General features: G+C 44.4%; 1 protein-coding gene across 1 annotated transcript in view; it reads right to left on the bottom strand.

The window, feature by feature from the left end:
• WDR11 (WD repeat domain 11) overlaps positions 1-25919 on the bottom strand; it is a 43879-nt gene that overhangs the window by 10703 nt on the left and 7257 nt on the right. Inside the window, exons 5-18 of the mRNA XM_005880168.2 lie at positions 24956-25142; positions 22163-22328; positions 21635-21749; positions 20401-20596; positions 19775-19878; positions 16849-17025; positions 15925-16009; positions 11453-11559; positions 9374-9449; positions 4777-4885; positions 2752-2876; positions 1863-2010; positions 632-738; positions 84-198 (exon numbers count right to left, since the gene is read on the bottom strand). Coding sequence (XP_005880230.1) covers positions 84-198; positions 632-738; positions 1863-2010; positions 2752-2876; positions 4777-4885; positions 9374-9449; positions 11453-11559; positions 15925-16009; positions 16849-17025; positions 19775-19878; positions 20401-20596; positions 21635-21749; positions 22163-22328; positions 24956-25142 — 1817 coding nt within the window. The remainder of the gene's footprint in view (positions 1-83; positions 199-631; positions 739-1862; positions 2011-2751; positions 2877-4776; positions 4886-9373; positions 9450-11452; positions 11560-15924; positions 16010-16848; positions 17026-19774; positions 19879-20400; positions 20597-21634; positions 21750-22162; positions 22329-24955; positions 25143-25919) is intronic.

Genomic DNA, 25919 nt, shown 5'->3' on the forward strand with positions numbered 1-25919 from the left:
GAAACTGTTCTCAGTCTGACAGCCCACCACGCAGTCACCGCTGAAGCGGGCGGCTCCCTCCACGGCGCCCAAGCTGGACCTACCTCCTTGGTGTCCCACACCTCAGCTCCGTCGCTGTACATGGCAACTAACTTCTGGTTCCCTTTCCCAGGGGCAAAGCGGATCTTCCTCACCCAACTGCGGTGGGTCGGGATCCCTCTGAGGACACACACACAGAGCACAGTGTGAGGAGAGATGGACACTGGAAACTGTCCAGCGTCTCTTTCTATTTCTGTTTCTGACAAGGTCTGTGCTGGGAGAGCCACTTCACTTCCTGGGACGGGCCAATCTGACAGAAGGGTCTGCCCCTCCCAGCAGCTGGAATAATGTCCCTGCGCCTCTGCATGGACCCCCTGCAGGGATGAACGACCCAGAGGCTGGCTCGGCCCAGGGCCTTCCTCCCAAGTTCAGTGACAGGAGACTCATATCAGAGGTTACTTTTTTTAAAAACCAGGTAACAAGAATGCATTCTGAGCTCATACCTGGATACTCTCGCCCAGGGCCTTCCTCCCAAGTTCAATGACAGGAGACTCATATCAAGAGGTTACTTTTTTAAAAAACCAAATAACAAGAATGCATTCTGAGCTCATACCTGGATACTCTGCCTTTCAAATCCCAAAAATTTAAATTTCCGTCCATATCTCCAAGGACTAACATATCACCTTTCCAAGCGATGCAGGTAATACTACCCATGCTTCCCTAGAAAAGAACAGCAACAAGTACACATAAACTCCACTCATAAGCTGTCATAACAGAACAATGTTTTTACTTAATAACCCTGATAAAATAATGACATTTTAGTAATAATTATAAATGGTTTGCTTTATTATGAATGCAATCAACACTAAAGAGCTACCTAGCATATCACTTTCAACAGTGAGAAACCAGACTTCGGCTTGATGGATAGGAAGTTATCTGAACTAGCTTTACAGAGAAGGGATGCCCTGGAGGAAGAACTATCTGCAAGAAAAGAAATTGAAAGAGAAAAGAAAGAGAAGGAAAGGCAGCTCTGACCTAGAGCTCTGTCTCCACCTTCTCTCTCCCTGCAAAGGAGACAGAAATCCCCAGGGGAAGCCAAAGTGGCTTCACAACAACCGGGCAGCGATTTTTCTACTGAGGCAGAGGGTCCAGCCTGTGGCCCCGGGAACAGTGGGGGTGAAGAGACTGCACCCGCACAGGCACCTGCACACTGGGACCCAGAGCCGTGCAAAGCAGGCACGTGCAGAGGCAGGTCAGGCAGACACGACTGGCCCTCGAGGTGGGAGAGGACCTGCAGCGGCAGCACAGACCCCGAGGCTGTGGGGTGGAGCCGAGGAGCCTGGGCTGGAACCCCAACTTGTCACTGAACTTGCTGCGTGACTTGGGCGTGTTACTTCATCTTTCTGTCTTGGATTTTATCATCAATAAAGTGGGGCAAGTCATGAAACTTAGGAGTTCCCATTAGTATTAATAAAAGTGTACAGGTCAAGGCCTTAAAATAACGCCTGCCACACAGTACAGGGTCCACACACATTAGCCATCAAATAATATTACTGCTCCATTACTTCTTTATTAAGAAGTGTCTTGTGTTGGCTTCTATGGAGCAGTGTGAGAGCCACACAGTCAGTTCTCCAGGGAAGCAGCACACGGAGGACTGGACGCAGCTGTGATGCTACAGCCGAGTGAACAGCTCCATCAGTGACAGCGCCTCCTTAGACACTGAACTTATTTACATTACATTTTTCTGAAATAGCTTTCCAGCTTAGGTATGGCTTCACTGGGTACAGAACCAACAAAATCTCTGACAAGAAGGCTCAGTAAGACGTGCTCGAGGCTGGACTCACGTCGGGTGGGATCCGAGCGCTGTCCTTGACGGAGTTGCCCTCGACAGTGAAGTGGTAGACTTGGCCGTCGTTGTCGGTGAACACGAAGTGCTCCCGGGCCGAGATGTTCTGACTGAGCTCAGATTTACTCTCCGCCTCCTGCAGCAAGCTTTGGGGTAAAATGAGATAAAAATACTTCATCTCCTTAGAGCAGGGGTCCTCAAACTTTTTAAACAGGGGGCCAGTTCACTGTCCCTCAGACCGTTGGAGGGCCGGGACTATAGTTTAAAAAAAAACTATGAACAAACTCCTATGCACACTACACATATCTTATTTTGAAGTAAAAAAACAAAACGGGAACAAATACAATGGGGTCCAAAACCATTTTAAAAAAAGCTGAAGCTAATAACAGGAAAACACAAACCACTCCCCAGTATCCTCCCGGGAGGACATGCACCGCGGGGAGGAGCAGCCTCCGTCCCCACAGGAGACCCCTCCTCGCTGCTTCCGCTACAGGCTCTCTCCGCAGTGGTGGGGCCCTTCCCTGACCCGTCATTCTCTGGGACGGTTTTATTTGGAAAACTGGTGGGGATGGGCGAGAACAATAATACATGTAGAATTCTGAATGTTTTCTTTGGTGCACGTCAATGACAACATGATCTCTGTATGTTCAAGGCTACGCTTGTTTTACCGTCAGGAGCGGACGTGTCTGGAACAGAAGGGTCACGTCACGAAGGGACGTGACGAAGGCACTGACCGCACTGAGCGGTGCGGCAGCGACGACACAGGAAGCTGGGTGAGGACTGAACACCAACAGGCAGCGGGGCCTCTGGAGAGCCTCGGAGGGCACTGGTCAAGCTCCCCCGTGACCCGGGCATCGCTGGTGGCCGTGGCGCAAGGGCACACGCACCTGATGACAGACGACTCTGCGATGCTCAGCTCCGTGTCAGACACCACGGTCTGGCGGGCCATGGCCTCGCGGGTGGCCAGCTGCTTCTTCCGCAGGCTCTTCAGGTTGTGAGACGGGGACCACTCCTGTGAAGCGAGACCCCGGCACGTGCTCAGTGTCCTTCCAGAGCAGCACTTATTATCAATTATTATAATTAGTAAGCGTCACTTACTATTGCTGCCCATGAGCTCACAGTTGTGCCTCTTTACAGAAAGGCTGAATGAATGCATTTTCATTACAGCTTAAGGCAGACGATTTTCATAATCTACCTCTACCTCTTGCTACCTCTCATCTTTAATTAGAGCTTAAGGTAGAAGAATTTAATGGCAAACTTCTAAAAAGTCTAACCCTTTGATACTATCTTTTTATGAACTGAAAGTAATAAAGTCAATGGTGTATCTCCTAGCCCCACCCTCCAGCCCACAGCCTTGGTGCCAGGGAGAGAGGACGGTGTTCTCTGCTCACTGCATCATCACCTGCAGGTCCACCTCCAACCTCTCGCTTTATTTACTGCTCCTGTTACATGCCTACCTACTTTAATGCATTTAGTCTAGTACCTTCTCATATGTATAAACTAGAGGCCCGGTGCGCGAATTCATGCACCAGTGGGGTCCCTCAGCCTGGCCTGCAGGATCGGGCCGAAACCGGCTCTCTGACATCCCCCAAGGGGTCCCGGACTGCGAGAGGGCGCAGGCTAGGCCAAGGGACCCCACCAGTGCACGATCGGGGCAGGGGAGGGACGTGGAAGGTTGGCCAGTCGGGGAGTGACCGTGGGAGGGCTCCAGAGCATGTCCAGCCCATCTCGCTCAGTCCCCATCGGCTGGACCCCAGCAGCAAGCTAACCTATTGGTTGGAGTGTCTGCCCCCTGGTGGTCAGTGCACATCATAGCAAGCGGTTGAGCTGTCTTAGCATATCCTACCCTATGTAATAAAAGGCTAATATGCAAATAGACTGAACGGCGGAACAACCGAACAACCGGTCACTATGATGTGTGCTGACCACCAGGCGGTGTGCGCAGAACATGGCAGGCGTTGGCAGCAGGCGGCAGAGCATGGAAATGGCGGGTATCAGCTGTGGCGGGATGGTGGAGCAGGTGAGCAGGGGCACCAGTCCAAGGCGGGGCACCGGTCGCTGTCACTGAGGCAAGCCTCTGTGGTTACTGAAAATTCTTGGCTCCCGCACACCACTGTCGCGCCCGGTGCTCGCACCTGCTGCTGGCACCGGCCCCGCTAGCACCCGCTGCCAGCGCCCAGTGCCGACCCCGATCACTCGGCACCGTCAGCAGATGCGAGAAGTGGCTGCCGGCCCCGATGGCCCCTCAGGGCTTCTCCACCTTCCCCTGCTCCTAAGGAGCGATCAGGGCCAGAAGCCGCCTCTCACACCCGCTGCCGGCGCTGGAGCTGCCGCTCACACCCACTACTGGCACTGGCCCCAATCGCTCCACACCGTCAGTGCGTGGGAGTGGTGGCAGCGGGAGCAGGGCTGCCGGCAGACAGGGGACCAGGGACGCAGCAGGAGGGGCCGGGCAGAGGCATGAAGGATGAGCCGAGACCTGCCCCTGTGCCCACCGCAGCCTTGTGGCCCATAGTTCCTTTCAAGGTGCACGAATCTGTGCACTGGGCCCCTAGTTATTAGCATATTACGCTTTGATTGGTTGAATGGCCAACCGGACAACCAAACACTTAGCATATTAGGCTTTTATTATATAGGTGTAGCATGTAGCTATTTTGTACGCATTTGTAACTTACATAAGTAGCACTGTGCTATCCATCCTGCTCCTCAAACATCTGGACTTGCACTAATGTAATATTAGCTTAACACATCCAAGAATACGGGCTATCTTCTTTACTTAGATCATCTTCTTTGGACATACATTTTTACAAGAAAATACATGGCAATAATGATTTCAATTTAAGCTAAAGAAAACTATCCACCACACATCCACACACCTAAGTAAACAGTCTCGTTCTAAAATTGTAACTCACCAAAGCGGTTACGCTGGGGAAGGTTCTGGACATTTCTCTAAGAATGGTACAAGTCCTGACATCCCATAACTCCAGCGGTTTATCTTTGAATACAACTGCCAAATACTGCCTGAAATAAACGAAATTACTAAATAAGTGTCTTTTGCAAAATTTTCACCATACATAATACAAGTAAAAAGTTCAGTAAATCAAAAAACCCAGCTGACACCTTCCAAACAGACAATTTACACTAACATCTCGCCCTCGTGGTGACAGCCACGGAGGGAAAAGCTCCAAGATGACCTCTGGGAGCCACGGAGCCACGCGGGCAAGGAGCCAGCGCAGAAGATCAGGAAAGGCAGGCGTCCACCTGGAGCCGCAGCCACTCGCACCTCCCAGGCCAGGGCGCTCACACACGACAGAGAACACCACTGCCTCCCCGAGGGGAACGGGGGCAGGTGGTGGGAAAGGGCGGGTGGAAGTGACGCAGAGTCTCTATCTGCCGACGTTGGGCAGGTGTGACAGCAGGAAGGTCCCTGTGCTCAGTGCATCAGAGGCTCAGGTTCACCTGCTCAGGACCACATCTGCACTCGATCATTCTGTGGCCGCAGACAAACCCCGTTCCGGCTTGCCTGCCTCACTGAATGCTGGGAGGAGGAACAGGAGCAGCACATGGGAGAGAGTGTTACAAACCTTGGTGGACTGTGCGGTGCAGTGCTCCCTGCTTATTATAAAGGCATCTAAGGCCTGTATGTCAATACCTGACGAAAGACAGACTCTGGTGCATGCTAGAAAGGTCACTATGGAAGAGACATATTTTGACAGTAAGAAAATGGCTTTCACAAATGGCAAAGGGCTGGAAAGGACGCAGGGTTTGGGGGAAGCCGCTGCCTGAAGGGCAGAGTTTCTGAGAGCAATCAAGCGCGAGGAAGAAGACTGAAGTGTGAACTGGGTCGCAATCATAGACCTAACGCACCCTGACGTGCCAGTGGGGTGAGCAGAGTTACTCTGTAGAGAGCGGTGGGTCTCTGGAGGCTTTCACTCAGGGAGAACGCGATCCGCTGCGTTAGATTTATGAATTCAGCAGCACGTGTGGCGTCAAGACTGACGGCCCCAGCAGAGATCTGAGCCCAAACAGTTCAACTGAGCAATTCCCAAACCTTTTAGTCTCAGGACTCCTTTACATTTTAAAAAATTATTGAGAACCTCCCCCAAAGAACTGTTTGTGTGGATTATAACAACTGATATTTTGCATAGTAGAAATTAAGCATAATAAATAAAAACTACATTAATTCATTTAAAATGAAAAAAAACAACAACTGGCAAAATGGTCACTTTAAACATAAGCCACTTTGATAACTACTTTAAATATAAATGTCAGAGCAAAGAGAAAAACAAGCCCCAACTATATGCTGTCTATAAGAAATCAGCCTTACATAGAAGTGAAAGGTTAGAAAAGATACCCCTAAACACTGAGGGAGAGAGCTGGAGCGGCGACCTGGACAGACACCTCCAAATTACTTTTCATCAGAGAATTACCAAACATAAAGAGGACATTTCACAACAATAAAAGAGTCAACTAATCAAAAGTATGTAGCAAGACCAAATATGTATGTGCCTCATACCAGAGCTGTAAAATACTTAAACAAGTTTAGGGGACTCTATCCCCCTCCCCACGTGGGAGTCTGTACATGTTCTTCAGTAAATTTCCACCTTTGCCATACCGAAAAAAAATAAAATAAAATACTCAAAGAAGTTTAGATCTTCGAGAAAGAAATAAACCCGCAAGTTCAAAATTTCAACACTCATCTGTCTCTTAGTAACAGATAGAAAAGCAGACGGAAAATCAGTAAGAACAACCGTAAACCACCTTGAACAGACATGTACGGAATATTCTAATCCACACAGAACACACGGCCTTTCCAGGTGCACGTGCACAGGCACCAAGGTGGAGCACGTTCTGGGCCCTGGAACAAGGACTGAGGTAGAATAAAACATGCTCCCCGACTCTAACAGGAACTAGAGGTTAAGAGAAAAACACCTGGAAAACCTCCAAATATTTTGAAATGAAACAATGTATCTATAATTATCCCATGGAAATTTTAAAGTATTATAAAATAAATTAAAATGAAAATAATCTTATCAAAATAATTGTAGGGTACAGGAAAAATAGTGCTTATTACAGCATTAAATGCTTACTTTAAATCTTTCTTTACAGAACGACCTTTCTTAGTTCAATCATCTAAGGTTCTACCTTAAAAAGAAGAATGTATTAAACCCAAAGCAGAAGAAAAAGAAAAGATAACCATGGCCGTCAATGAAATAGAAAATAGAAAACCACAGAGAAAAAGAAACTAAAGGAGTTTCTTTGAAAAGATAATGAAATTGATCGACAGGATTTATTGATATCAGCAATGAAACAGACATCACTCAGATCACAGACATTAAAGAATAAGAGAATATGATAACTAGTTAATATCTAGCCGTAACCAGTTTGGCTCAGTGGATAGAGCGTCGGCCTGCGGACTGAAAGGTCCCAGGTTCGATTCCGGTCAAGGGCATGTACCTTGGTTGTGGGCACATCCCCATTAGGGGGTGTGCAGGAGGCAGCTGATCGATGTTTCTAACTCTCTATCCCTCTCCCTTCCTCTCTGTAAAAAATCAATAAAATATATATTTAAAAAAAAGCCGAGTTAATATCTATAAATTCAAAAATGTCAATGAAATAGACGTTACTTGAAATACAGCAACTACCAAAGTTCCTTGGGGGTAAAAAATTATATAAAGGGGTAGGCAAAAGTAGGTTTACAGTTGTGCATACCTAAAACAGTTTATTCTTGTATTATTATTAATTACTAGAGGCCTGTTGCACGAAAAGATTTGTGCAATAGGCCTTCCCTTCCCCTAGCTGCCGGCACCGGTTTTCCTCCAGCACCTGGGACCCAAGGCCTTCGCTCTGGCCGGAGCCGCCTTCAAAGCCTTTGCTGCTCCGGCTGGAGCCGCCTTCAGTCTTCGCTCCGCAGCTTCGCGTCTACGTATGCAAATTAACCACCATCTTTGTTGGCGGTTAATTTGAGTATCTCGCTGATTAGCCAATGGGCAGCGTAGCGAAGGTATGGTCAATTACCATGTTTGTCTATTATTAGATAGGATTATATTACTAGAAGCCCGATGCATGAAATTCGTGCAAGGGGCTTGGCCCTCACAGCCCCAGCTGCCTCGGCCTCGCCCAGAAGGTTGTCCAGATGGTCGTTGTGCTGTTTGGTCTAATTAGCATATTACTAGTAGCTCTTTATTATATAGGACTTCCCATATGAACAGCTGTGAACCTACCTTTGCCTCACCCTGTAATATAAGTTACATTCAATTTCCTTCGTGGATACAGAGCACTCCCCTGGTGAATTCCTCTTTAAGGAAGAAATGATGATCAATCCCACACAAACTCGTGCAGAAGAAGAGGAGCGAAGCCTTCCAATGCAGCTACAAGGCCAACCCTCCCTCACTCCAGAGCCAGGCCAATGCCCTTCATGAACATAGATGCAAAGATCTCTGATAAAATACTAGCAAATCAAACCAGAATTTATTAAAAATTAGCAAATTACATCCGGTAACACATCATATCCAAGTGGAGTTCACTCAGGAAAGGCAAGGTGGCTTACTGATGGCTGATATTAAAGAAAATCTCAGTAAGTAGAGAGATACACCTCGTTCATGAATCACAAAACATAAGATGTCAATTCTTCCCACAGGATCTATGGGTTCAATGCCACCCCAATCTAAAGCTGTTTTGGTTAAACAGATAAACTGATTCTATATCTTACATGGAAATGCAAAGATCCTAGGAAAGGTACAGTAATTTTGAAAACTATTTTAGAGAGTTTACTACTTCTGTCTTTGATCTTTCGGTTTTCATTTAGTCTTTATGGTTAATAATCCTGCTGTATATTCCCCTTGGAACAAAAAACTCAGAAATGTCCTGGAGTTAAAATGGGTATAAATCACAAATAAAGAAAGTGAGTTCTTTCACTTAATAAACCACCATGAGGTGGAAGTACAAGAGAATTTCACCATTGAACAAACTGCCTTTTCTTAGTGGGTGGCAGGATTTACGTCGATTTGCAGGAGAACAAAACAGGGCTGCTGATTTTACCACCTAATAAAATACGATCCACACAAATACCCTCATCTCTGTACAAGTAGAGAAACAGAGACAGCAACTTGTCTTAGCTGGTTTGGCTCAGTGGAAAGAGCCTCAGCCTGCAGGTTGAAGGGACCTGGGTTCCATTCCAGTCTAAGGGCACATGCCTGGGTTGCAGGCTCGATCCCCAGTGTGGGGTGTGCAGGAGGCAGCCAATCAATGATTCTCTCTCATCATTGATGTTTCTATCTCTTTCTCTCTCTCCCTTTCTCTCTGAAATCAATAAAAATATATTTTTAAAAAGAGATAGCAAATTAATTTTGTGATCAAATTATTTCCTTTGCTATGGCTGCATGTCACCATTTGCTAACATGAAGAGAGCGCCTTTGGGTCTTAGCACATTCTCACTCTTAGAGATGACAGCGATTCCTTGAGATTCCACTGCAGTAACACCATAGGGGTTTTTAGGTTGATACTCACTTCAAATGAGATACTTTAATCATTTCGATGGGCGATTCATCATTGCCTCGTTCTCCTCGAAAAGCAATGCTCCTGCCTTTAATTGAAAACATTAATGACAACGTGAAAAAACGGCCCATAAAACAGAAAACTAGGAGCTGCACCAAGCACTCTGACCCGCGACCCTGTTCTCCCCTCCGCTTCTGTCTCATCAAATTCCAACCATATTCTCAAAAGTTTTACAAGTTAAAGACCAATAATATGTTACTTATATTCAAATTCTATTTTATAAAAAGGTATCTTCACTTGTTACAGTTTCTTATATTTCTTCTGTGGTGTCCTTCAATAATTTACTTTTAGAAATTTAGAAATATCAATTTCTAAAGATTGAAGGCATTACAGGAGAACTGTCCCTGTAAAACTACTGTACATTCAAAGGAATATACACATCCCCACACTCACAAATACTAACGAGTGGGGAAAAGCTCGGACAGGTATGTAAGAGTCCTTGTTCCAGCTGCAAAATACCCAACTGAAATATTCGGACATGTTCCTATCAGAAGTTCTCTACAAACTGAAATTGGGGAATGACAGGAATCGGTTACCTGCCGAAGAAGCCAATGACTTTCTCTAATGACAAACGCGTGCCCAGCGGGAGCGGCTCAGCCGGCTGAACGGCATCCTGTGCACGAAAGGTTGCCGCTGGTTCCCGGGCCGGCACACACCTGGGCTGTGGTTCGATCCCCAGCACAGAAGGCAACCGATGGATGCTTCTCTCTCACATCGATGTTTCTCCCCGCCTCTCCCTCCCAAACCCTCAGCGTGTCCTCAGGTGAGGATTTAAAAAAAAAAAAGCAAATTGTACCTTATGTCTGAACAAATATATTTCAATATGTCTTCCTAGTGTCTTATCCACATTAATCAAGAGAAAACATACTCAATTTAAAGACAACTGACGCCTGCAGGCCTCCCTGCTCTTCATGCCATCAGTCTCCCACTTAGAAAAGCCAATAACTAGTCCTTAGGAATTTGTTCCTCAGAAACAGACTGTAAAAGACAGATGAAGTTATCACAAGTCCTGAACCCGAGCCGACTGAAAAAGTGAACAGGGTTTTTGGTCTGTCTGCTTGTTTTAGTGAACGACACTAGAGAGCGCCCTTTCCTCCAGGCTACCACCTGGTGACTGGAGACCAGGGGCTTGTTGGCACCTGGGGAATCTGGGACCCAGGTCACTTCCAGGGAAGCGAGAGCAACACTGGCCTGCAGGTGGCGCCAAGTCCTTGAGGGTTGGTAACACTCTGATATGTACCTTAGTTGTTCTCAACTCGATCTTGGAAATACACATTGAGAATATAAGGAAGCAACAATATACCTGATTTATTACTCACACATTACACACACATACGCATCTTATTGGTTAAAACCATCTACGTATATTCATATTGCTATGGCATTTTAAAGAAACCACAATTTTGTAAAAAAATTTTTTTTTTTAAATCAATGCGTGTGCTATAAAATAATTTGAAATCCTCACCTTATTCTAGTTCCAAATTTTTCACTTTAAAATTCTTTGGGCTGTAGGTTTTTATCAATTCTGAACAAGTTACTTTACAGGAAGTTTCCTATTGTAAAGTCTTTAAACTCCCAAATTAAATCTCCCTATTTAGTCAGCCAGAGACTATCAAATGTCTTAGATTTGATCATTTAGAAACAATCCTTACCTGTAAATTTTTTAAGGGTTTCCTTTAAAGTCCAAAATTCTGAAAAAGAATCTAATAGAGTTGAGCTACCTGGACTTATTTTAAAACTGTACTTCTGGCTAAAACAAGGTATAAAGGAAGAACTGATGCCAGGTATTTATGAAACTGCCTGTTCAGGCCCATGGTACGCCCTTCATCACACACGTGTGGCAACACCATTTGCATACAAACAACGCCGAGTCTTCCCTAGGACAACTGTGAGAGAACAGCCCCGAGACGTGAGCAGACAGACCCAGCACACAAGAGCTCCGCGGGGAAGCCAGTGCTTCAGAGCGTCAAGAATGGCAATGGCTCCGACCAACACAACCACCGGCACCTGCAACAGGCCCAGTGCACACACCTGTGGGAAGGTCAACCAACTGGAGCTCGTTCCGCACCAGGCCCATGTTGTTCGGTGTCGACGTAGCAAAAGAAAGGAAGCCATTCAAACTCGTCCACTCAATACCCCTAGAATGAGAAATTAAACACAGATTAATCTAATACCTTTTCTGTTTGAAAAAGTTATTTGACAAGTAAGTTTTTCCCAAGACCTAAATTATACAAGTTAATTAATTAGCAATATTAATATAACCTTTTATTAGAGCCTAAAGTACCATATATTTCCAACACATATGAAATTATTTCTAGTTAAAACTTTATCTCCAAATACTGACAAGACAGTTTGGTTATCGGCATCGGTAGCAGCAATAAAATAACTTAAAATCCGGTAAAGGAGTCACGCTGCAGTGGTTTCTGGGAATTTCTCTGCTTAAAAACAAGTGGTTTAGAAATATTCTGAGCAAACTGCTTAACGTTGAGTCCACTTAGGAATTTTATCAAATTTATCAACATTCTTGGTCAAGAGGCATAAATTCCCGAAGCAAACACCACCCACTGAGCCGTAAGACCTGGAAGCGGCCTCCCCACTTGGTAAACACTGACCACACCTACGGTGACACAGTAGCGGGAACTTGGTTAACTGCCGCTGGGAAAGGCCCGTGTCTCCTGCTTCTCTTTCCCCAAACGTGTAACAAACTCATTAGTTTTCTCCTCAGACTGAACAAGAGGAGAATCAGTTTGGACTCCTGCTCTCTAAGTCTGAGGGCTTCAATCAGACACACAAACCGCAGCGCACGCTCTCCAAGCCTCGCTGCTGGCGTCTGAACTGCTTGGGCTCCGCACAGGAAGGCCACTGTCGCTGGACACTGACCATTCCAGCCTGCCCGCTCTCCACTCCATGTTTATAAAAATACACCTGCTGAGACCCCAGGACATGCTGGTGCCTGGGCTCGGCCCTGGGAATGCGGCTTGAACGAGGAAGATACAACCGCGGCCCTGCTGAGCTTCTGATGCGGCAGGACGCTCACACAGTCATCCCACGTTCCCTCGGACGCAGGAGAGTGCTGCAGAGGCCAACAGGGGCTGTCCGTCACTCGGGGCAGGCGAGGCTTCCAGGACATAAGGCTGAGACCCCGAGGGCGCACAGGGTTGTGCCTGGAAGCCTGCACCACCGAGGGAACGAGGGGACAAGGGGACGGGGGGATGAGGGGATGGGGGGACAGGGAAACAAGGGGACGGGGGGACAAGGGGACAGGGCAGCTGGCTGAGAAACGGCACTAGACCTAGACGTACTCTCTCTCTTTGAAGGGAGGTGCCGGCGCGTTTCACCAGGCACGTGACACGCTTGCACCCGGTCGGTAAATTCCTCAGATTAAATGAATGAGGTTGAGAAAAGCCTCACGTTCTATCTTTTGTCAGTGCCACACATACTCAAGGAGTGCTTGCCGCATGGTTTACAGGAAGTCCCAGGGTTCAGACATAGCAGAACGGGGGTGGCTGTTATTAGATTTTATTTGATTCTAGCACCGGGCGTGCTGCCTTTGAGCCGATTCCAGCAGCAGCCGGTAGATCCGTCCCACACCTACTGCTCAACTGCAGAGAAAGAAAATCGGGCTGGACCTCCGAGTAGATCAGACAAGGGGATTATTCCTCAAAAGGATGAAAACTCTTGTCAGACACAGCTAAGCACCCCAGCGCTTGCTCTAAGGAATAGAAACCACTGCTCAGGTGACACTGGGCACCGAGCTCCACACACAAGGGGAGGCAGCAGCTCGCTCTCCGACTCCATCCAGGCTTGTTCTGTAGGATCCCCAACTACTGAGCCATGTAACTTGTTGGTGGGCGTCTGGGGTTCTGACCCCTAAGGTTTCCAGCTGGGCCTGCGGACCCCCCCGGGGATGGATGCCACCTCCTACTTCTAACCGTGGTGCTGGGGGGAGCACACACTTCCTGACAGGCCCTGACGTCCTGGGATTACATAAAACAAACGTCTGCAAATTTATTGAAAGACAAAACAGAGATCATTTTACTTTCCACAAATCACTCCATTCCCTCAAAACAACTCTGAGCCAGTCAATGTTCTGATACCCATATAAACTACTGTTCTAATAATTTCTGATACTGAAAATAGTATTGGGCTATCTACACTAATAAAAGAGAAACATGGTAAGTACTGAAAATAGTATTGGGCTATCTATATATATAAAAGCCTAAGCCACCTTTACGACTGGTTGCCATGATGCGCACTGACCACTAGGGGGCAGACACTCAATGCAGGAGCTGCCCCCTGGTGGTCAGTGCGCTCCCACAGCCAACCTCCTCCGGCTGGCCCTGATCAGCCTCGATCGGCCCCGATCGCTGGCCAGGCAGAGGAACCCCACCCGGGCACGAATTCGTGCACCCGGCCTCTAGTATTATTATTATTAATCTAGTCTACTGGACAAAGACACAAGCTAATAATCTAAGAAAACTGACATGTATCCACTTTACCTACTTCCAGGAATCTTCCAACAGATCATGAGCTGCAGCTGTCTGTCTGCAGGCACAGAAGCTGCTCAATGCCTACTTGTAAAGGTAACAGTTAAAACACCGCGGCTTTCAAAGACCACCCAGAGGCAACTTGCAGCTGGGTGATCCCTGACCATGAGCGTGCATGAGATCAAGTACTTACGACTAAGTGGTTTTAAACAACACATTTAGCCTGTGGTAGAAAAACAACTTTCTAAAAGTTGGCCTTTAATTTGCATGTGAATATCCAGAGTGTTCTGGTTGATTGCTAATAAGTCTGGCAGTTTTTATCACACGCTGTGAGATTTTCATAATGGCTTTTAATGACGATACTATAATTGCATTAATTGAAGCACAGAGACAGCAGGATGTCAGCATCTTTTTGGGTACCATCTCTGAATATAAAAGGTGAATTATCTTCAAAATGGCAATTAAGAGGGAGAATTCATATGAAAAAGGGTGCAGATCTGTGTATCCTTCCCACCAGCCTGTGTGAGGAGTGTATCCCTAGAGTTATCTGGAGTCCCAGGTAACGGTTTCTAAGCACTTTCAGTGTCACTCGGTAGTAAGTATTACCATAGCAACTGTAAGTCATGGACTAACTGACATCTAGGACCCAACTGGGCAAGGAGAACAAATCTTACTTTAAGAAGTGAGCAGCTCACTGGGAACTAGCTACTGCCTTTATTAAAAACTTCAGTGTTCAGAAAAAAGTAAAATGTGCTTGATTTTCCCCAGGGGCCTGGACCAGAGTCCTAACATGAATCCTGGCTCAGTCAAATTTTTGCCTTCTTGTCAAAGCGTTTCCTGCTCACCCGGGTGCACACACCATCCAAGGCCTCACAGTGAACTGGGAAGGACAGGCCTCCCGCTGAGAACTGAGTGGAGGTTCAATGGAAGGAATGCCTGCAGAGTGTCAGTGCCTACTAGTAACCCGAGAGCAAGCACTGGGTAAGTGAGAGCTGGTGCTGCCATAGGGAAAGGGTGGAGGCCTGTCAGAGAGGAGCTGTGGGCAGGGAAGGAGGAGGAGCTGTCAGCAGCAGGGACTCCTGAAGAAGAGAAGGAAGAGGCCAGCTTTTGGAGACAATCCTGCTCCACAGCACGAATCAGGGAGACACTGCAGGGGCAGCACAGGGTGGACAGTCACTCCGGCTGCGCCACAGAGCACTGCACCTGGGAGAAGGAGGCCACGTAACCTCCTCAGCACGTCCATCCCCGTCAGCAGCTCTGATACGGAAGGGCTAACCTTTGCCCATTCAGAAATGCGTTTACTCAGAATAACGTGCTCTTTAAGGTTCACTAAGAATTGTCACACACGCATGGGACCTGGACCTATAACGCACAGAGGACAGAAAACGGCCTTTCTCTATACTTTTGTTAAAAGATCATCAAAAATACTGGCAATTTAATAACTTTATATTATACAGTCCATCCTGCTCGGGCATCAAAGGGTAACAGCCATACAATCAGCAAAGCAAGGCCATGAGAAGAGAGAAAGCAAGAGGCACGCAGCCCTCTGTCACTCTGGCCCTCCCTCACTATGTCTGCACACTCACAAAACAGTTCACAGCTCGAAATTTAAAAATGCTAGAGAGTTTGGTCCTTTTCTCATGGTGCTTAAACAAAAACATAAATGAGATTAACTATTAAAATGACTTTATTCAAATTTTCATAAATAGTCCTACTAAGGGATCTTTATATAGAAATGAAAAACCAGCTAGATAAACCTCAACAAGGAGACACAGTGATTTCCAGTAAAATACCTGAAGGGCAGGAGAAACCATTAAGTCACAGCAACGGAAGTGAGGGCAATGCTCCCCTGCAGGACGCCCTTACACAGGCAGCAGTCAGTGCTCATCCTGGCTGAGCAGCCGCCGGCGGGACGTGAATACTGACTGTGCGAAGCTCCCAGTGGCATGGCCACACTGCAGAGCACCCCGTGCAGAGCCTCTGCCTGGTGTGATGTCGGCAACACAGGACACTCACCTGACTTCACAAGAGTGGACGCTCAGCTCCTTGTGCAGCAGCCCGCTGGTCAGGTGGTACACCAGGACGGAGCCGTTACCTGTGCCTGTCCAAACAGGAGAGCATTTACCTGGCGGGAGTTCCAGATCTTTCCAACATGAGTCTTTTCTCAAGATTTCAATCATTTACAACATTTCTCTTTTATAAAAGGGACCAAAGCTAAGAGATAAAAAAATTAAAATTCTCTGTCTTCTTTCCTATCAAAAATGGGCCTGATCTTGTGTGCTCTGAAATCTTACTGAACCTTAAAATTCAAATCACTTTCAGAAGATAGTAATGAAAAAGTAGGAAGAAAAAACAATGCCAAATAGCAATATTCAAATGAGCCGTGAGTACTCACATGTCAGCCATTAAGCTGACATTCTAGCATAACTCAGACATACCAGTAACAAAATAAATGTGGTCAGGTTTTCATTTTAGAAAAAAAAAAATCACAAATCACATGTTTATAGACCTGGGGAGAAAGCCAGAAGCCAACAAATCACATCTTTAAGAAAACAATTTCACTTAGCCTCTTCCTCTTTATTCTCAAAGATAAACAAGGATTTTCCAGTAACTAGCGAAGTTAAAAGTCTTATAAAATATAAAACATGCTGACAAATTAAAAACAAGCAGGTCTGTGCCCTGACGTGTGCTCAGTGGGTTGGCATTATCCCGTGCATCAGAAGGCTGCCGGTTCAATTCCTGGTCAGGACAATGCCCGGGCTGCAGGCTCCATACCCGTGCAGGAGGCAGCAATCAATGTTTGCCTCTTAAAATCAATGTTTCTCTCTCTCTCTCTCTCTCTCTCTTCCCCCTCTCTCCCTCCCTCCCTCCCTCTCTTTAGAAATCCATAAAAATGTCTTAATAAACAAACCAACAAACACAAACAGGTCCAATACTCACCAACAGCAAGCAATGGCTGATACATCTTGATGTTTTTTGTGGTCAACGGGGGACACATACGGACGGTAAATGGTGGTGCGGGCAGTCCTGAAATCAGTCCCGTGAGCAGGAATTTGAGGTGCACTTCCTGCAGAACGGAGCCTTTGGGATGTTCTTCCCCAGCAATCGCGCTTTGCCCTGATTGGTAATCAATAGCGATACATTAATTGTGTTGCATGCGATCTGCAGTGGGAACGCTCTGCAGGCCTAGAAGAGCACACTCAGGTCCGGAGGGTGAGCGGTGCGCCGTGGGCTGAAGAGGACGGCGGCCCTGCCCTCGGCTGTGGGCCTTGCCATGCCCTGCCGGGCACCTCGAGGCAGACACTCCAGGGCGTGCTTCCAGAATGGCCAAACTCAGGTCCGGAGGGTGAGCGGTGCGCCGTGGGCTGAAGAGGACGGCGGCCCTGCCGGGCACCTCAAGGCAGACACTCCAGGGCGTGCTTCCAGAATGGCCAACCTGTCTCCTAAGAAACACTGTTTCAGCCAAAGCTCCTGGAATGAGGGCACCAAACACCAATCAGGGGGACGCGGTGAGAGGGAAGTTTCCGTGGAGTGACTCTGTCGATGACGTGGTAAAAGGCACCCAGAATCAGTAATACCACACAACAGGTTCAAGAACTCACTTGGATTTCTATAAGAAATCTTACAAAGTTTAAGCTTTACAATTAAACCCATTATATGTAAATATATAAAATAATGTATATTGCATATAACCTGTAACTGTCAAGAGCTAGGTATTAAATGGCATAACTTTCAGATGTAACATTCATACTTAGGAAACCAAGTCTCCAACTAAAAAGATGACTCCACTAAAAACGAGTGTAACAAATATGAATCTGAAGACTACAACAAAAGCAATACTGTTTACTAACAAGGGTAACAAACTTTCTTCCTATAAACCACTACTGATGACTGGATTAAAATGTCAAAAATACTACAGTAAAGAATACGTGAGTGCACATATGAATACACACATACATATACTGTTTAAGGGAAAAATGTAAATACTAGGAGTGTGTGCTAGGACTCTGAATATAATCTTTCAAAGCTACGAAGTTCTTTTAATAAGAAGTTGTTTTAAAATCCGTAAGACATACAGAAAAAAATGGCCATCAATTTAATGCAAATAAAGTGATCCCTTAGGATCAGTCCTACAATTAGTATCAGTTTTTGGTTACAAAAGACGGATCCAAAGGAATGAGAAGTTCACAGGCAGCTATACGCTCACCACCCCCAGCACCGTGCAGCGACTCCTGAGAACTGCCACACGTCTGTGCAAACACCTACATCTGTGCAAGCACCTTCCACACATCAGTGCAAGCACCTTCCACAGCAGCAATTCGCTGCAGGGCAGGGACAGCCTTAATAAGCAGCAGCCTTTACCCAACGAACAGAAACCAGGCCTCTGAACTGCTTTCAATGATCATTAAGTACATAGTGAATTTCAAATTAAAAATTTAATTAAAATGTTTTCAAGTAACAAAGCTTTGTTTAATACTTTTAAATCAACTACAGTCAAGAACGAGTGCACAATCCATGTCCTTTTGTCTCCTGAAAGTGTAATTTATATTGCTTAGATCCCTAAACAGCATAAAATCCCAGTGTCTTTCATATTACCAATTAGTTCTGTGCATGTGTGTGTTTGTAATTCCTTTCAATTTAATATTTTCATCAAGTGCAGACAAGGTCAATTAACTCAGAAATTGTGTTACTGATAAAATGCATTTTGCAAAACGAGTCTGTGTCCAAACCTCTTTACATGGATTTATGCCTGGAAGGTAAGAGGGAGAATCTGAGATATAAAAGCGTCTCCAGGAGCCATGAGAAAGCCGAGGCTGGAGGGTCCGGTCCGGTCCTGCTGCGGTCACAGTGGAGCAGCCAGGACTGGAGGCCATGGCCAAGGAGCAGGCTCCAGACCAGGGGAACAGGTTCACCTTTGGCTCTGCCACTTACTGGCTGTGTGGTTCTAAGGAAGTTCTTAAAATCTCTCGGGATCTCAGTTCCCACAAACATGAAATGGACACAATATCATCTACCTACAGAGCATTTAGCACAGCACTTAACCTAATACTGAGCAACCAATAAATGTCCTCTCTGATTAAAATTAATAAGTGCCTAGCTGCTGTGGCTCAGTGGTTGAGCATTAACCTATGAACCAGGAGGCCAAGGTTCGATTTCCCGTCAGGGCACATGCCCAGGTTGTGAGCTTGATCCCCCATAGGGGGCGTGTAAGAGGCAGCAGATCAATGATTCACTTATCATTGATGTTGCTATCCCTCCATCCCTCTCCCTTCCTCTCTGAAATCTATTAAAAAATACATAAAAAAGATTAATAAGGTAATGCACTTTTCTTATATATCATCTATCAAGCATGTCAACAAAATATCCTACTAAATAATAGCGATTTTCAATTACATTATGGAAGAACAAATAATGATACAGAAAATCCTTTATAAACCACAGCTACAATTTTAAAAGAATTAGACATCAAAATTGCTTGGCATACAGTATTTATAATTTCTAGTTGTATAATATTTGAAATCACAAATCTTTATTCTTCGTTTAATTTATACTGGCCCTATAATAATGAAATAAGTTGGAAGCAATATTTTAACTGCAAATAAATATTTGAAAGTAAGACTCACCAGTATGTAAACAAGACAATGTATGTCTCAAGTTAAAATAATTGTTTCCAACCCTTCTCAGTTCTTTATTATTCCTCCAGGAAATATCACTGTGTACCTGGGATGCACAAAGCTCGGGCTCTCTACATGGCAGTGTTCTCAAGTATTAACTTTGACTTTGTAATTGCAAATCAGTGAGACTATTAATTTTGCCCTTTAGAAAGAATCCACAACAGGAAAGTCAGAGAACAACAAAAGCTCACCGATCATGTTATCCAGAGAGAGGTCGGGGAGTTTGTTCTGCAGCACCCCCACCGGGATCCCACAGAACGATACTGGGGAGTACAGAGGCGACACGCCGGAGCCGCTGCAAGGACACCGGAAAATCTGCATCAAAGACAGCAACTCACCAACCACAAGTTCAGGTCATGGCATTCAACTCTTCTTACCCACACGTGAAATACCTCTAGCAGGTTTACGTAAAGTCTTTTTTTTTTTAATTGATTTTTTACAGACAGGAAGGGAGAGGGATAGAATAAAGTCTTTTCTTTTTTAAATTGATTTTTTACAGACAGGAAGGGAGAGGAATAGAGAGTTAGAAACATCGATGAGAGAGAAACATCAATCAGCTGCCTCCTGCACACTCCCTACTGGGGATGTGCCTGCAACCAAGGTACATGCCCTTGACCGGAATCGAACCGGGGACCCTTGAGTCCGCAGGCTGACGCTCTATCCACTGAGCCAAACCGGTTAGGGCTACATAAAGTCTTAATTATCACTTTAAAATATTTTAAATATCTTTAAAAGTCTCTGCTATTTTTACATGATTCTGGCAATTTTTTAAAAAAAGAAACAGAAAACAAAGGAACAGCCCTACTGACTGACTGACCTGTTCCGTGCACTTCGATTGCAAACAGCAGACTTCAGCTCCCAGATCATGACCCTGCCGTCGCTCACCACGAGGGCCGCGGCGTTCTCGTTGACGGGGCAGCACACCATGCTGAAGGGGCGGACGGTTTTCGTCACGCGGATGGCGTCGCACTGGCTGCGTAGGTCGTAGGTGAGCTCCTGGACGGGATCTGCATCTGAACACAGTGATGCCTTCTTGTCAACATCAGGAAGCAACCACATCACCATCACTCGTAATTCCTTTAATTTAAATAAAGCCTCCACTAAGAAGGTTATCAGTCCTTCACTAATGAAAATCTGTCAAGAATGGCTTCTCTTTCAACAATTTCATCAGAATATACAGATAATTACCTTACTGATTGTCTACACCAAGTTTCATTTCCAAAATGACGATTATAATCAAGATAGCTTGTTTTTTGCCCTAGCTGGTTTGGCTCAGTGGATAGAGCGTCGGCCTGTGGACTGAAGGGACCCGGGTTCGATTCTGGTCAAGGGCACATGCCCGGGTTTCCAGCTCGATCCCCAGCAGGGGGCGTGCAGGAGGCAGCCAATCAGTGATTCTCTCTCATCACTGATGTTTCTATCTCCCTCTCCCTTCCTCTCTGAAATCAATAAATACATATATATATATATTTTTAAAGATAGCTTGTTTTTTAATATTTCTAAAATAAAGAAAAGGCTTTGAACGGTGACATATGATTACATCATGAACAGTGCACTACAGACCATCCTAATTTACATGTCTGTAATAAGCCTGCAAATAACTGTACTTGACAAAAGATGTTAACGTTACTCTCAACTTTATGTAGTGCAGGACTTCACAAAACAGAACTGTGCCTCTCCAGGGTAAGACTGAGACTGACAACGCAACAACCTAGGGCCTTACTTACCTGTCACTTTCCAGGGAAACTCCTGAAGCAGAGGAAAGGTCAAGGAAGTAATAAATGTGCCCACCAGGCTGGGCTTGTGCTAAAGAAAACTCACAGAAGATCACATCTCCTCGGCCCTGGAAGCCACCAAGGAGTGACCATTGGTTGCACCGTGTGGTACGCAGGGGCACTGCCGTAACACCGGGAGACGTTCCAGGCCTCACAGCGTAACACACTCTACTTTCTCAAAGCCAGGACTCTCGTTAACGCTAAGATTGGCTGGTACTTGCTTTACAAAATAATTCTGAAAAAAAGTAAGTAACATTACTGTAGATAGAAACTCACCTGGTTCCTCGTTTGAAGTGGTGAAAATACTATTATAAGATCTTCGAACACGTAAAGTTATGCAACCATTCTCATGTAGGCAAAATAAACCATCTCGCTGAAAGCAGGGTATTACCTTTAAACAGATGATTCATTTATTTTTTTAAAACAAGATAAATTAAAAAGTATATACTGTGGAATTCAAAAGTTCATATGTACAGGATATAGGCTAAAGAAAAAAACAAACACAAAAATATACTACATAGTTTCCAAGTTTTAAAACTAAATGAACATTTAAAAGATCCATTTATAATCATAAAAATTTGTCTTTATCCATGTAACTGAAATAGTTTGGTAAATATCTCCAGATCAGTCAGAAGAATTTCTAGGATACATCAAGTCAATCAAAAGTGTAAGAAAATAAGAAATGTGCAACAACATTGTTAATTTTTAATAAACAGAAAAGAGAGAGTTGAACTAAGGCCCTTTGCATGGTTAGACTCTTCCCCTACCCCCGACTTCTGGGGAGGCAGAGATAAACGCCGATACCTGCAGAAACGGAACGCCCGTGCGCTCGATCGCAATCACGCCCACGGTCTGGTTCACCTCGAGGTCCAGGACTAAGATCTCTCGGGGATAGAGCAACAGCATGTGGTTCCTTTTGGAAGGCAGATAGGCCAGCTGCAGGCAGTCGTTGAGGGTTATGAACTCAGCACTAAAAAATCAAAGCTGTACTTTAGGCACCAAGAAAGGAGTCAAAGGTTTATTCATATCAGGTAAAGCTAATCAAGAACTGCATTTTGTACTTTCCACATGAAACTGTCAATGAGAGCCCTAGGCGGTGTGGCTCAGTGGAGAGCGCATCGGGACTGAAGGGTCCCAGGTTCAATCCCAGTCAAGGGCACATGCTCAGGTTGTGGGCTCGATCCCCAGTAGGGGGCGTGCAGGAGGCAGCCAATCAATGGTTCTCTCTCATCTTTGATGTTTCTATCTCTCTCTCCCTCTCCCTTCCTCTCTGAAATCAATACAAATATATTTTTTAAAAAAACTGTCAATGAGAATGTACAACTGTTTATGAAATGACCAACAGAGGCGAGTATCTAAAACTTAAACCTCCACCACGTGCCAAAACCCAAATTATGACAATAATATTGTATAGGCTCAGTGAGATGTGTTTCTAAATATTGAAAAATATAGAGAAGAGTAAGTCTATGATATACTAGGCATTCACAGGACAGTAGTTTTACTTTTATTTGCAATTAGAAGTACTAAACAGATGCTGAAATCAAGACTCAGGATAAAACAAAACGTTTAGAGTAACGAGAGACACTGGTCAGTGGACTGTGTGTGGCCTTGGGCAAGACTTAACCAGCCTGTAGATTAATATATAAAATGATATTTACATATAAATTAAAAATGTATTTGTAGAGCAATTTGTATTTTACCATATTTTTTTTTACCATATATTTTACTCTGTCTTCATTTCCTTTTTTAAAGAAAATATATTTATTGATTTCAGAGAGGAAGGCAGAGAGAGAGAGAGAAACATCAATGATGAGACAGAATCATTGACAGGCTGCCTCCTGCACACCCCCTTGGGGATCGAACCCACAACCTGGGCACAGGCCCCTTGGCCTCCTGGCTCATCGGTCAGCACTCAACCACTGAGCCACACCAGCGGCGATTCTTTTCCTTTTAAGCTGCCTGAAATCTTTTTTGAAACAAGGTAGGGCAATTTACTCACTTACCATAGCATTTTCTTCTGTGTAAATAAAATATACAAAACTCCATGAGGACTTTAAAAGATTGTTAGAGTCTCAACAAAGCATTTTAGTAATCTGTGATTATTGCTTATACTTAGACATTCATAACCTTTTTATAATATATTTCAATAGGAATAGGCATACAGTTATATTCTATTTTCTACATAATAATACTATTATAAGGTTTTGAAATTTAAAATAAAGTTAGATTAGAGGACTAGAGAGAGGAATGTGGACTGCATTAAACGCCCGGCCCTGCCATTTCCTGTTTGGGTGAGCTGAGTAACACTTAAAACAATGTGAGACACAGTTTCCTCATTTATAACATGGGACCAGTACTACTGCCCAGGATTGTAGCAAGATTAAAATATAATAATGTATGTGAAAACCCAAAGCACTTCTACTTGACGGTATTCATAATTCATTTCCCCTAAACTCAAGGTGAACATGATTCATATGAGAAAAAATGTAATATGTATAAATCATAACTTATAAAACTACTCAGACTACAAAATAATTATTTCTTTATGAGACAGAATCAATGAAAAATAAAGTTCTCATGAGCTATTTAAGGAGCTATCTTAAATTATTTTGGCACAAGGTGGGGGATAAATTAGTGGACTTAACCAGCCTGTAGATTAATATATAAAAATGATATTTACATATAAATTAAAAATGTATTTGTAGAGCAATTTGTATTTTACCATATATTTTTCAGGTAATTACCACAAAGTCTAGATAGAATAATCTTAGCATATTAAAAGTAAAGGCTCTTTTAAAATAAATGCAAAAAAAACTGCCAAGGCAATAAAAAATGAAAGTATAATCATGGCTCTATGAAGAAAACAGAAATCTATTTCTAATGCATAAAATTAGTTACGTAAAATAAAATTTTATTCAGTTGCAGTTTCTGATATGAACAATAATAGCTAGGATTTGCCAAATGAATGCTTATTAAGTATCAGCCACTGTGTTAAGTACTTAGATTACTGCATCTATTAATCCTCACAGCAACCCTGTGAAATCCCTTAAAACACTATGTTAGAGATTGGGAGAGTGAAATCTAAGCAAGATCAAAGAATTTTCTGAGTCAGATAGCTACAATTTCCTCTAGAATCCTGGCCCTTAACCAGTATGAGAAACATCTTTACATGCATAAGAAAAATACGCTTATTTTACAGCTCATGGAATTGCACAGCATTTAAGTCAGAAAAATTTATTTAAAATAAAAAGCCAGATCTTGTCCTCAAATTTCAAATATATTCAATGGCCACAATGTTAGAACGTTCATTCATATTTCAAAAGTAAATATCAGAAGTCAAAAATGTTAATCAGGAAGAAATCAGCGGGGGTGGGGGGGGTTTGGCACAATGAGTGGAAACAAAGGAGCCATGTTAAATGCTGAGTCTCCTCTCAGGGGAGGAGACAAAAAGAATATTTTTCCTCCGATAAATTCAAAAGTGGGAAGGAGAAAGGGTGAGGTGAAGAAAATCAATCACAGTACAAGTTCAAAACCGATTTTTTCAGGAACAGACGATAAACAGATGAATGTTGTTGTCAGCTTCACACTGTAACTTACCTAGGTTTCTCCTGAGTGATTAAGATTTTGACTTTATTAAGAGCCTTCTTAGCCCCCGTGGCGGCAGCCAGTTTGCTATGAGCTGGGCTAGAGTGCGGGCTGGATATGTAGACTTTTTTCCCAGGGCCTGAGGGAGGCTTGGAGGGGGAGAAGTCTGAGATGAACACAATACCCTCGCTGGTGAGTACTATATGGAGAGAAGCAAACCCGATTGAAGTTTAATCCAGTTTAGCACAGTTTTCTCCAATATGATTTTGAGAGCAAGGTAACGATAATTTTAACAGTACAGAACTGGCAGTGTTTGCAGTCATAACGTAACGGAATGTTCTCCAAGTTGAAGTGAAACAGGTGGCCCGTTACGATTCATCCGAGGCCTCCAAGCTCAGCATTCTAAATTAATGTTTTATATTAAAAAGATACCAGAGCCCTAGCCATTTTGGCTCAGCGGACAGAGTGTCGGCCTGTGGACTGAAGGGTCCTGAATTCGATTCATGTCAAGGGCACATGCCTGGGTTGCGGGCTCAATTCCTAGTGGGGGGGGTGCAGGAGGCAGCCGGTCAATGATTCTCTCTCATCATTGATGTTTCTATCTCTCTCTCTCTCCCTCTCCCTTCCTCTCTGAAATCAATAAATATATATTTTTTTAAAAAAAATAGATACTAGAAGGTTCCTGGCAGAAAAAACAAATGTTTGTTCTTTCAAATTCAGTGCATGGACTTTCATTAAAAACCCTCCCTCATTATATCACATAATTGCAACATCTAAATACTTTTCTGAATATAAAATCACAAAACCCCATATATACAGGGTGTCCCCCAAAAATGTATACACACAATGTAGATTCTATTACATTTCAAAAATGAAATGTATTTTAATAAACACTGCCCTTATAATTATTCAAAGTGTGTATACATTTTTTAGGGACACCCTATATACACATATACATGAGGCTCTGCCTATCACA

The sequence above is a fragment of the Myotis brandtii genome, unplaced genomic scaffold (assembly GCF_000412655.1).
Source record: "Myotis brandtii unplaced genomic scaffold, ASM41265v1 scaffold628, whole genome shotgun sequence".
Classification (NCBI taxonomy): domain Eukaryota; kingdom Metazoa; phylum Chordata; class Mammalia; order Chiroptera; family Vespertilionidae; genus Myotis; species Myotis brandtii.